At 41.3% G+C, this 12474-nt stretch overlaps 1 protein-coding gene across 7 annotated transcripts in view; it reads left to right on the plus strand.

The window, feature by feature from the left end:
• The window catches only part of ATM (ATM serine/threonine kinase), a 119612-nt gene extending 107407 nt beyond the window's left edge, over window positions 1–12205 (plus strand). For all 7 annotated transcript variants that reach the window (XM_073903689.1, XM_073903688.1, XM_073903692.1 and 4 more), the window contains 5 exons: window positions 889–975; window positions 3720–3834; window positions 4516–4579; window positions 9512–9648; window positions 9760–12205. In XM_073903689.1, the coding sequence (XP_073759790.1) occupies window positions 889–975; window positions 3720–3834; window positions 4516–4579; window positions 9512–9648; window positions 9760–9943 (587 nt within the window). In that variant the 3' untranslated portion in view covers window positions 9944–12205. The remainder of the gene's footprint in view (window positions 1–888; window positions 976–3719; window positions 3835–4515; window positions 4580–9511; window positions 9649–9759) is intronic.
• Window positions 12206–12474: the final 269 nt, after the last annotated feature.

The following is a 12474-nucleotide window of genomic DNA, read 5'->3' on the forward strand; positions in this document are numbered from 1 at the left end:
ATAGAATTTTATGTTTGGATTAGAAATCATGATATATATTCAGATACGCAGGGCACACTACATATTTTTACCTTGTTTTTTTAATGGGTAAGAGACTGGAATAGCTAGACAGGGCTATTAGCCACATCCTAGAGTTTGAAAACTAATGTTGAATAGCAGAGATCTTCTAATCTGTTGATTTTTTAACTAAGAAGGGCCATCCTCCATCACTTAGGTAGCATACCCTGAAAGGCAGGGAGTGTATGTTCTGAACAAGTTCTCGGTCATTAAAAAACCCTCTTCTTGTCTACAGTGAGAATCACTAATCTGAGTCAACTAATTTAGTTTATAAACAAGAAAGGAGACCCAGTTCATAACAGCGCTAGCCAGGTGCTCGGGCGTCCTGTTTCTTCTGTAACACCACATGCTGTTTTCATTAGGTCAGAAGTGTTCGGGTATGCCATCATCTGTCTTGAAAACAGAAATGCAGTTTTTCCTGGACATATATCTGATGAAATGAGTTAATGATTAATTTATGTTAAACTTAAAAGTATACTCAGTAAAATATTTGAGGGCATATAATGCCTTGCTAAATAATGGGTCTCAACTTTAACCATACTAATTTTCAAAGTATGAATATTTTTAAATGCATGCTTATTAGTAAAGGGAAAGCTTTTTTTTAGTGCATCATGGAGAATTTGTAAAACACAGTGTTAATGAAACAGCTCGCAAGATCTGACTTAAATTCAAAGTGGCAAGTTATGTGCATATTTTCCTTGAAGCCGGCTAAATAGCCTACACTACTTAAAAGTCATGTTGTCAGTGGTATTAGTAGAAATTATGGGTCAATGTGTTCTAGAAATAGATGATCCCAGGGAATTCAGGTTGGTTTGTTGTTTTTTTCCCCAGTTGGTTACATACTTGGACTTGGTGATCGACATGTACAGAATATCTTGATAAATGAGCAGTCTGCAGAACTTGTACATATAGATTTGGGTAAGTAATAAAAGATTAGAAATGCATCTTTATTCTGTTTATTAAATATTTGGTCATAAGAAATGATATTTGCCTCCAGGATGTTACAAGTGTGAGGGAGACAGATCAAAGTAGTAAGTGTCGTTAAAAAAAAAAAAGGCATAAACACATGCTAGAGGGAATAGCTAACTCTCTTGCGATAATGAGTGAAACTTACTACAACAGGTGACATTTAAGCCAGATCTTAAAGAAAGATAATCCAGACAGAAGAGAGAGCAAATACAAAACGGGGACTAATGAAGCTGTAACCTGTAGGAATGGTGAGCTGTCAGACACGGCCGGGGTGAAGTTTGTGTGTAGTTGAGTAGCTGGAGAGGTAGCTTGGTGCTAGACTGTAAAAAGCCAGGCTAAGCGTTTCAGCTTTAACCTGTGAAACAAGGGGGGAAGTAAATGAAGATGTATTTAAGTAGGACGTGATCACATTTAATTATTGGAGAACGAATTTGGGGAGCAATACTGGCAGTGGAAAGACACGTTAGGGGCTAGTATAATAGTTGAGACAAGAAAGGATGAGGACTTGGACTAAAGTTGTAGACGTCGGGAGCTGGGCTGTGGGGGCGTTCTCACCGTAACCTGCAGCCGGGACGTTAGACGTGGCGAGGGTGGGAGAAGGGACGGCAGGGTAACTGATGTTTCTAGCGAGGGAACAGAGCAGGTTTTGTGAAGTATGAGAAAGCAATGAGTTCACTTTTGCATCTTGTCCTTAGGTATTAATGGGACTTCCAGGTGTAACGGGCAGTTTAATATACAGGAAGGCAAAGAGGTTGAGCATAAAGGTAGAGCTGTACAGCCTTCTGCTGATAGATGTCAGCTGAGGTCAGCGGACTGGAGGAGGTTCTGATCTTCTGTATTGTCCTTGATAAAGAAGACTGAAGACAGAATCCTACGGAATGCCGGTTTTGAAAAGCTGGAGTCAGAAAAAACATTGAGGAATAACTAATAAGTCATGGGAACGAGGAGGCAGGGGTGTCTTGGAAGGCAGGGGCGGGAAATTTTTCATGAGGGTAGAAGTGCTCAGTAGGGTCTGCTACAGCAGATCAAATAAGGTCAACCCTGAAAACAGGCCTTTGAATTGAACAGTTAATCGATGTTCAAGGTCTAGGAAGTTAATCTGGATAGAATGGAAGAAGTGAGATTGTGGAAAGGTAAGGACTTGAAGACCAAGAACGTGCAGCTGTCCTCGAGAGGTTTAGAAGGATGGGAGAGGCATTGGCTCTAGACATGAGAGAGACATGCTCGAGCCTTTTTTGTTTGAGGGTTTTTTTGTTCACTTGCTTTTTAAAGATGGGAGCGGCATGCACATGTTCTGTATCGATAAGCTAGAGGAGAGAGACCGAGATCCTGAAATAGCAAGGGAAGTCCTAAAGCACCTGGGCTACAGTTAGCTTTACATGGGAAGCACATTAGCTTTTCCACTGAGAGGAGGAAGGTCTCGAGCTAGAGGAGAAAGAATTGGAGGGAAATAACATTTGCTATTCTAACTGAGAAAGCAAAAGCCTGCTTGCTTGCTGAGCATCGGAGGGATGGTAGTTGGCCTTGTAAGAACAGTACAATGCAAACCGGGCTCCACGGAGGTGAGACCAAGAGCTGGGTGGAGACAGAGAGTGAAGACGACATGCCGAGCAGTCCTTGGGGAGCTCGCCTACCGTGGCGACCTGCGCTTGCAGTGGGGCCAGTGGTGTCTTCCCGTGCCTCCTTCCAGCCTCCCTGAGTCGCCGCTGTGCTTAGAGAAGTGTGGAGGGGCCGGGGGGCCAGCGAGACGTGAGGCAGTAGTGAGAGTGAGCAGCCTTGCCCTCCGCACCCTGAGTGGAGTAGGGAAGGAAGAAAGGCTGACAGACTAGAAATCTCAGTGAGTTTGAAGATTCCTTAATAAGGGGCTAGAAAAAGAGCTTTCAATTAGAATGTAGAATTTAAGGATTTCTAAGAAGGTGTAGTCTCAGGAAATTATAGGTTCTGTATTATAATCCTGTAAGTCGTTGCTAAGATGGAGTTCCATTAGAATAGAGAAGATCACGTATATTACATGGTTTTCCCCAGAATGAATTCAGTAATACGAAGTTACAAAAGAGTAGTGATTACTGGAGGCACAGAGTGAGTGGGAGGGCGGGAGGCCTGGGAGGGATGTGGGTGGCTGTAAATGGGGCAGCTTGAAGGATCCTTGTGGTGATGGAAATATTCTGGACCTTGACTGGATCAGTGTCCATGTCCTGGCTGGGAAACTGTACTGTATAATTTTGCAAGATTGGGGGAAAATGAAGAAAAGGTATATGGGGAATTTTGTATTTTGCATATTGTATCTTACGAATGCATATCAATCTATAGTTATCTCAGAGTAAAAAGTTTCATTTAATAAAAGGTTTTAATGTATAACTAACATGCGTGTATACTTAAATACATATAAATTAAGATTATATGCATATTTTTTTATTTTAAATCCTACCCATCACTATTTCATTTAAAAAAAAAAATCACCCTTTAATCTAGAACTTCTCTAATTATGTCTAGAAGTTGTTACGCTTTTTAAATTTGAGGTGCATTCCTAGACAGTGGCGGAGCAGAAACAGAATAAACCACCATGAGTGGTACTGTGTTACTGTGGAGTACGATGACAGATGATTTGGGGCCTCTGCATAGCTCACACGCCCCAAGGGAGGACAGTCGGTTTGCTGTGGAACCTCCTAACCTTGCTGTACTGTTTCCTTTAGGAGTTGCTTTTGAACAGGGTAAGATCCTCCCCACTCCTGAAACGGTTCCTTTCAGACTCACCAGAGATATTGTGGATGGGATGGGCATTACTGGTGTTGAAGGTGTCTTCAGAAGGTAAGGGTTTACAGCAGATGGTTTTTCATGTCAAAATTATTTGGATTATTGATTTCTGTAGACTCTGGGATTCTCTGCTAAATCATGTTCCAGTGCTGAAAACCCGGGGGTAAAGACCGTAATAGTTTCCCCTTCCTTCAGACCACCTGGGACCTCACTGTATATAACATACATAGCTGTCCTTCCTAGCCCCTTCTGGAAGCAGCTTGCATCTATCGTTAATGCCTCTGTCCTCGGGAAGTCCATTTACCACTCAGAACTCCTTTGGGCGCTCAGTGTTGGGCAGATAAGCTCTGCTAAAGGAGCGTATGATGGACCAGTTCCTGCCGAAAGCACTTCCCAGGTCCCCGTAGCTCCGCAGCATTGGTCCCGTGTGCTCAGCTTTACTAGAGTAGAATCCAGTCAGAGTGAACTAATAATTACCACAATAATCGCTGACTGAAAGCAATGTTTCATAGTAGTACTGTGTGTTATTCTTACAAAGGCTTTAGCTTACATTCGTATAGATATATTCCTTTCAAAAACAATTTACCAAAAACGCAGTCTGCCTAGTACTGTGCTCTTTGAGCTGTTAATTTGGGAATTATTAACAAGAATAGTCTCGGCAGGGTATACATGAGTATATGGCGATGGAGAGATGTTGGAACCGTAACAAGACCCATATTTGCAATGTGCTTGTAGATGCTGTGAGAAAACCATGGAGGTCATGAGAAGCTCTCAGGAGGCCCTGCTAACCATTGTGCAGGTAAAGCGTTTTATAAGGAAATCTTTATTTCTCTGCCGTTAGACTGTGTATGTTAGGACGTCACTGATTTGAGGATCGGTGGTGCTTCGTGTTAACGTGGTGGGATGGGCAGCAGGAGGGACGGGGGTGCGCACATCAGTAAATAGTGGTCTAGAAACGCCTCCAGGCCCACCAGGTTTCTGGGCACGTTACAGCATCCTAAGTCATCTCTAGTGTTTAAATCATAAATCAGCACTTCGACACCTTTGCTCTCTCCTGGGGCATGACTTGCTTTCAGAATGGTTTCGACTGGGGTTTTGAGAGAAATCAGTAAATTATATCCCTTTGCCTAGGTTCATGTAATCACTGCCTCATGTTGATCAGGCAGAAAGAGAAGAAAGTAACGCAGCTTTCCAGGGCTTAATGACATTAGCTCCACCCCAGAGAGAACTATGTACCTAAAGCAGTGTTTCACGGCCCTGGTCAAGGGTGTGTGGGGCAAGATATGAGTTCTGTTTGCTCCACAAGGAAACGTGGGAGCCAGAGCACAGGGGCCCCCCCTTACTTACAGCCTTCAGCGTTTATTCCTTTAAGCTGGTGGTGCTCAGCTGGCTGTACTTGACTGTCAGCAGTACAGCTTTTAAAAAATACTGATGCTGACCATATTCAAACCATACTTCGGGGGGGGGGCAGGAACATTTGTTTTTTTAAAAGCTAGTGCTATCTACTGGGTGGAGGCCAGGGATGCCGTAAACATCGGGTGGTGCACAGGACAGCCCCCGCAACAAAGAAGTTTTCAGCCCAAAAATGTTTGTTAGTAGTGCCTGGATCGAGAAACCCTGCTGTAGCTCACTCGGTCTGTGTTCCTTTATTGTTTTCATTCAGCCACTTCTGTTTTGCTGGTAAGACTAAAGTCATTTTTTGAAGTAGTCTGGTTCTTCCTTGATTTCAAAATTTACAAATATGACTCCTAACAGAAGGCTTAGGGTTTGAAATAATTTGTGTTGTTTTTCTACTGAAACCCAAGAAGACCATTATAGACTCTTTTTAATAGTAGAGACCTCCATTCCTTTTCATTATTTCATTAATAAAATGTACCTCCCTATGGGTTCAAGCTGAAGTAACCATCAACTTCATATAGACTGCTATATGCAGAAGACATCATAGACAGACCAATGGTAACCACAAATCAAAAACCAGTAATAGACATGCAAAGAATAAAAAGAAAGGAATCCAAGAAAACTAACAACCATGAAAGAGAGACAGAAAAGGATCAGAGAAAAACTACAAAAACCACCATAAAACGAGTAACAAAATAGCAATAAATACATGTCTATCAATAATTACTTTGAGGGGTGCCTCAGTTGGTTAAGCAGCTGCCTTCGGCTCAGGTCATGATCCTGGAGTCCCGGGATCGAGTCCCGCATCGGGCTCCCTGCTCGGCGGGGAGTCTGCTTCTCCCTCTGACCCTCTTCCCTCTCGTGCTCTCTCTCTCTCAAATAAATAAAATCTTTAAAAAAAAATAATTACTTTGAATGTAAATGGGCTAAATGCTCCAATCAAAGACATAGTGTGACAGAGTGGATAAAAAAACAAGACCCATCTATATGCTGCATACAAGAGACTCGTCCCAGACCTAAAGACACCTGCAGATTGAAAGTGAGGGGATGGAGAACCATCTGTCATGCTAATGGATGTCAAAAGAAAGGTGGAGTAGCAATACTTATATTGGACAAAATAGACTTTAAAACAAAGACTGTAAAAACAGACAAAGAAGGATATGATACAATCATAAAGGGGACAATCCAACATGAAGATATAACAATTGTAGACATTTATGCACACAACACTAGAGTAGCCAGATACATAAAATAGTTAATAACGAACATGAACTCATCAATAGTAATACAATAATAGTAGGGGACTTTTTTTTTTTAAAGATTTTATTTATTTATTTGAGAGAGAGAGAATGAGAGACAGAGAGCACGAGAGGGAAGAGGCTCAGAGGGAGAAGCAGACTCCCTGCTGAGCAGGGAGCCCGATGTGGGACTCGATCCCGGGACTCCAGGATCATGACCTGAGCCGAAGGCAGTCGCTTAACCAACTGAGCCACCCAGGCGCCCAATAGTAGGGGACTTTAACACCCCTCTTCTATTGATGGACCAGCCATTCAAACAGATCAACAAGGAAACAGTGGCTTTGAATGACCAACTGGACCAGATAGACTTAACATATTTCACCCTAAAATAGCAGAATCCACATTCTTTTCAAGTGCACATAGAACATTCTCCAGAATAGATCACATATTAGGCCACAAAACAAGTCTCAACAAATTAAAAAAGATCAAAGTCATACCACACATCTTTTCTGACCACAGTACTAAGAAACTAAGTCAACCACAAGAAAAAATCTGGAAAGACCACAAATACATGGAGGATAAATAACATGCTACTAAACAATGAGTGGGTCAACCAAGAAATCAGAAAGTACATGGAAACAAATGAAAACACAATGGTCCAAAATCTTGTGATGCAGCAAAAGCAGTTCTAAAAGAGGGAAGTTTATAGTAATACAGGCCTACCTCAAGAAGCAAGAAAAATCCCAAATAAACAGCCTAAACTTACACTTAAAAGAGCTAGAAAGAAATACAAAGAAAACTCATGCCAGTAGAAGGAAAGAGATAATAAAAATTAGAACAGAAATACAAGAAATAGAAAAAATAAAAAAATGAAACCAGGAGCTGGTTCCTTGAAAAGATCAACAAAATTGATAAATCTTTAGCCAGACTCATCAAAAAAAAAAAAAAAGGATTCAAAATCACAAATGAAAAAGGAAAAATAATAGCCAACAATACAGAAATACAATTATAAGAGAATATTATGAAAAACTATGCCAACAAATTAGACAACCTGGAAGAAATGCATAAATTCCTAGAAGCACCTACCAAAACTAAAGCAGGAAGATGTAAAAAAATTTGGACAGGGCGCCTGGGTGGCTCAGTTGGTTAAGCGACTGCCTTCGGCTCAGGTCATAATCCTGGAGTCCCGGGATCGAGTCCCACATCCGGCTCCCTGCTCAGCGGGGGGTCTGCTTCTCCCTCTGACCCTCTTCCCTCTTGTGCTCTCTATCTCTCATTCTCTCTCAAATAAATAAAATCTTTAAAAAAAAAAAATTTGGACAGACTGATTACCAGCAAGAAATTGTTGGGAGTTTTTGATTACTGATTCAAATAAAACTCCAGGATCAGATGGCTTCACAAGAGAATTCTACCAAACATGTAAAGAAGAATACCTATTCTTGAACTATTCCAAAAAATAGAAAAGAAAGGAAAACTTCCAGATTTATTGTATGAGGCCAGCATCACCCTGACACCAAAACCAGATAAACACAATATAAAAAGAGAGAACGAACTACAGGCCAGTATCTCTGAAGAACATAGATGCAGAAACCTTCAACAGAATACTAGCACACCGAATCCAACACTACATTAAAAAAGTCATTCACCATATGGCCAAGTGGGATTTATTCCTGGTATGCAAGAGTGGTTCGGTATTTGCAAATCAATCAACGTGATACATTATTACACTGATAAGAGAAAGGATAAAAACCATATTATAATTTCAGTAGATGCAGAAAAAGCATTTGACAAAGTACAACATCCATTCATGATAAAAATCCCTCAACAAAGTAGTTTAGAGGGAACAAACTGAACATAATAAAGGCCTTATATGAAAAAACCCACAGCAAACATCATCCTCAGTAGGGAGAAACAGAGCTTTCCCTCTAAGGTCAGGAACAAGGCAAGGATGTCGACTCTCACCACTTTTACTCAACATAGCACTGGAAGTCCTAGCGCCAGCAGTCAGACAGCAAAAAGAAATAAAAGGCATCCAACTTGGTAAGGAAGAAGTAAATTTTCACTGTTTGCAGATGACATGATACCAAAAATAGAAGATTCCACCAAAAAGCTAGTAGACCTGATAAATGAATTCAGTAAAGTCACAGGACACAAAATCTATGTGTAGAAATCTGTTGTAGATTAACAGAATATTCCACCGTGACAGAGTTGTTAACACTTTCTGCTGCTGCCCTTTTTTGTGTTTTCTCAGTACTTCTGTAGGCTGGGGCTGTAAACTGCCTTTAAGCATTCCATGTTTCATTCCAGGACATGTCCTGCGTCAGCAGTACCAAAATCTGCTCTGCTGTTTCATGCTGTTTCGGGCAACCCCCAGGGTCACTAAAAACTGGGGGGGCACTGACTTTGAATATATGCGGTTTGTCCATAAGTTCCAGGGTTCCCATGTGACTTCACGTTGGGCACTGACATGGCTTTATGAGAGATCCAGACCAGGTTCACCCACAAAAAGGACCTTGGTTTTGGAGGAGCTTTCGAAAGCCGACCCTATGTTTTCTCTAGTGGAATTTAGAACTAATTGAGAGAAAAAGAAAAAGTCTTAGGAACAGCAATCAGAATGTTAGCTTTATTACTGATAAAATGCTTGGATAAGATGGTACAGGCGTGAGGCCCACACAGGCTTGCTGGTGCTTCCTGCTCCCACCGCCGGTCCCACCTGAGGGAGGGTGGGGCGCAGAGCAGGTGCCTTTGCTCAGGACCCTAGTGGTGAAGAGGCGGCGAGAGAAGGAAGGAAGGGGAGGGACTAGTCCTTATGTCTTTCTAATAGATTAGTTTCACCGAGTCAGAAACAGAGGTCAAGGGATGTCACCACCCCCACCCAGGGAGGAAGAATGGATTCAGAACCGGCTAGGAAGCCCGGAGCACTATGCTGACAGTTTCCTCCACAAGGAAACAGGAAGTGCCTCCGTAGGTCGTCCCCGTCCCCCAGTCACCTACCATTTGACTGGCCTCTGTTATTTTTTATCGCACTGATTCCTCTGTCTCTAAGTACGTCATCAGAAGGCACATTGTTCTTCTAACACATACATTCTGTGTAGGTTCTCCTCTACGACCCCCTGTTTGACTGGACAATGAATCCTCTGAAAGCTCTGTACTTACAGCAGAGGCCAGAGGATGACACTGAGCTGCACTCCACCCCCAGTGGAGAGGACCCAGAATGCAGACGCAATCTCAGGTGAGCCGCCTGTTACAAACAAGGGCCCTACTGTCCAACTGCTCAGATTTTCCTGTTCCCAAGGCCCTCGGAACTGTCCCACCGCACTATAACCTGTGTGTTTGTCCTTAGTGACACTGACCAGAGTTTCAACAAAGTAGCGGAACGAGTCTTGATGAGACTACAAGAGAAACTGAAAGGAGTGGAGGAAGGAACGGTGCTCAGCGTGGGGGGGCAGGTGAATCTGCTCATCCAGCAAGCCATGGACCCCAAAAATCTCAGCCGACTTTTCCCAGGATGGAAAGCTTGGGTGTGATCCATCATATGAATTTCCCTTCAGCTCAACCTTTAGAAATTATATTGTGGCCTTCGTTTTTAACCCATCCAACAGACTTTGAATAGGTAGTAATATTTAAGTGAACTATTTACTGTGTTTTTAAAAAAATGTTTAATACTTGACTCAGTCACCTAAAGAGGCCTTGACAGTCTCAAGGAAAATCTCCTCTCTCAAATGTTAGAAATAAGTGTCATTCATGCTGTACTTGTAGGCTAGACATTTGGTTTTTCTTCTCAAGTACATACTTGTATTGTTCTCAGTAAAACCCCTGACAGATGCCTTAGCCAAAAGTGGAAGCAGCTGGAGGGCAGAGAGCATCACTGACAGTGTTTGCTTGAGTGTGAATTAGAAGAAAGAAATTGCTGGATTGAGGTAGCTTTTAAATTAAAACTTGTTTCCCAGATATTATATATGAATGATAAGTTATTTGATGCTAATTTATAAAAGGAAGAAGAAAACTTTAAAATTGTAACCATCTATGTATCATGGTAAAGCCACATTAAAAATAAGCAATATCGAAAGCAAGTTAGTACTTAAGAAATATGTCTGGATTTTCAGTAGGAAGATCACCCAGTGTTACTGAATAATGAAGTTACGGAGAACAAATTTCTAAGACACGGTTAGGATGGTTTCTATTTTTAAAAATGTATATTGGGACTTCTCATTCTATTCTGTATCTTTTAAACCCTTCTGTGCTTTCTCTCTCTCTCTGATGACTTTGTATCTCTTCTAGTTTATGAATTCTCTTGTCAGCTATGTATAATCTCCTTTTTAGACTGTTTACCACATTTCTTTTTTCAAAATTTATTTTTCATTTCGGGGCGCCTGGGTGGCTCAGTCAGCTAAGCGTCTGCCTTTGGCTCAGGTCATGATCCCAGGGTCCTGGGATCGAGCCCCCCATCGGGCTCCCTGCTCAGTGGGGAGCCTGCTTCTCCCTCTCCCTCTGCCTTCCCCCCTGCTTGTGGTTTCTCTCTTAAGAGAGAAGTAAAATCTTTTAAAAAAATTATTTTTCTCTCTAGTAGCTCTACATTACATCAAATTCCTCTTGTTTGTATCTGTTGAACCTTGTATTTGGTGGAATGTTTATCTATGTATTTTGTAATTTTGGAGGGTGAGCTTCAGCAAGGCTTTCTCCATGGGAATTGTGTGACCTGGGTTAAGAATAATTCATTCCAGATAAGGTTTCTGGGGAACTCGTCTTAAAATTATTTTACATTTCAAATTTCAGACTTACCTTGGTATTATCTGCCTAAATGAAAACTTAGTATGTACACGAAGTTTTATTACTGTAGTGAATCAAGGGATTGTAATAAACTTATAATGTCTCTAAGAAAGCCTTGAAATCTTCGTGGATGGAATAAGAAATTACTAGCCAGATGACAGTGCAGGTATATGAATTTGTCCTGCTAGTTGACGTATGCAGTTATATAACATCATTAATCTTCTCGTCAGCCTGGAGGCATATATGCCATAAGTTTCCTGTCCTGTTTCAAATATTCTTAGTAATGGTTTTGAAAAGTTTGCCAAATTTGCAGATAACAAATCTAGGAGGAATAGCTAATTCACAGGTGATAGAACTAAAGATTTTGACAGGAACACGGTCCAGAAATAAATAGGTTTTTAAAATATTATACAATTTGTTGTATGCTGAGTGCCTGACATACATTCTCTGCAGTATATCGTGGTAGATTAGTGATGTTATTCCAGTTTACAGCTGGAGGAAGTGAAGTTTAGAGAAATAAGTAATTTGTCCAAGACCAGAATATAGTAAATTGAAGGTACAAGTGTAAGATGGACAAAGAATCTAGGCTTCACTAGTCAGTTCAGTGCAAACCAAGTAGAGCATCTACTAGAAAGGCTAATAAATTGTAGGCAGGACAGTGTTGTCTGGATTAAGGGAGATCATTGCCTTGACACCACTCTCTGTGCTGGTCATACCACTTCAAGGTGTCTGCTCCTAGTATACATTTAAAATATATGCACTTAGAAATGCTAAAGATTTAAATATGGTATAAAGGAAATCAAAGCAAAGAGGAAAAACTCTGGATTTCTTATTTGCTGTAGGTAATTCTCTAAAAAAGTAGAAAGTATACTGACTTGAAATATAGAAATATGTGCCATTTCAAGTATTTTGTTTGCACTTCAATGAAATATATTTTCTGTAGATTTATTTTAGTACCATTGAATGCATTTCTTTACTACACTGTTCCCTGTTTTTGAATAAACAATTGTAAAAGAAAATATATGCTAAGCTTCATTTATTTTATTCAGATGTGTGAGTGTTCTGTGTGCCCGGCCCAGGCTAGTTCCGAGGGAGACAGTGGTGAGTGAGGCAGGAACAGTCAACCCTTAGAGCCTGTGGTCTGGGGCAGACCCAGACCCACCACTTCCAGTCCAATGTCTGCTGGGAAGCCTGCTACACAGAGCCAGCCTGGTGGGCTGTATCTCAGTCTAAATAGTCTGCTTGTCTCTCTTAATTACCCCATCACAAAAAGGCAAATAAATGGTCC

The sequence above is a fragment of the Callorhinus ursinus genome, unplaced genomic scaffold (genome assembly GCF_003265705.2).
Source record: "Callorhinus ursinus isolate GAN/ISIS: 27379988/994484 unplaced genomic scaffold, GSC_fseal_2.0 scaffold19, whole genome shotgun sequence".
In the NCBI taxonomy this organism is placed as follows: Eukaryota; Metazoa; Chordata; class Mammalia; order Carnivora; family Otariidae; genus Callorhinus; species Callorhinus ursinus.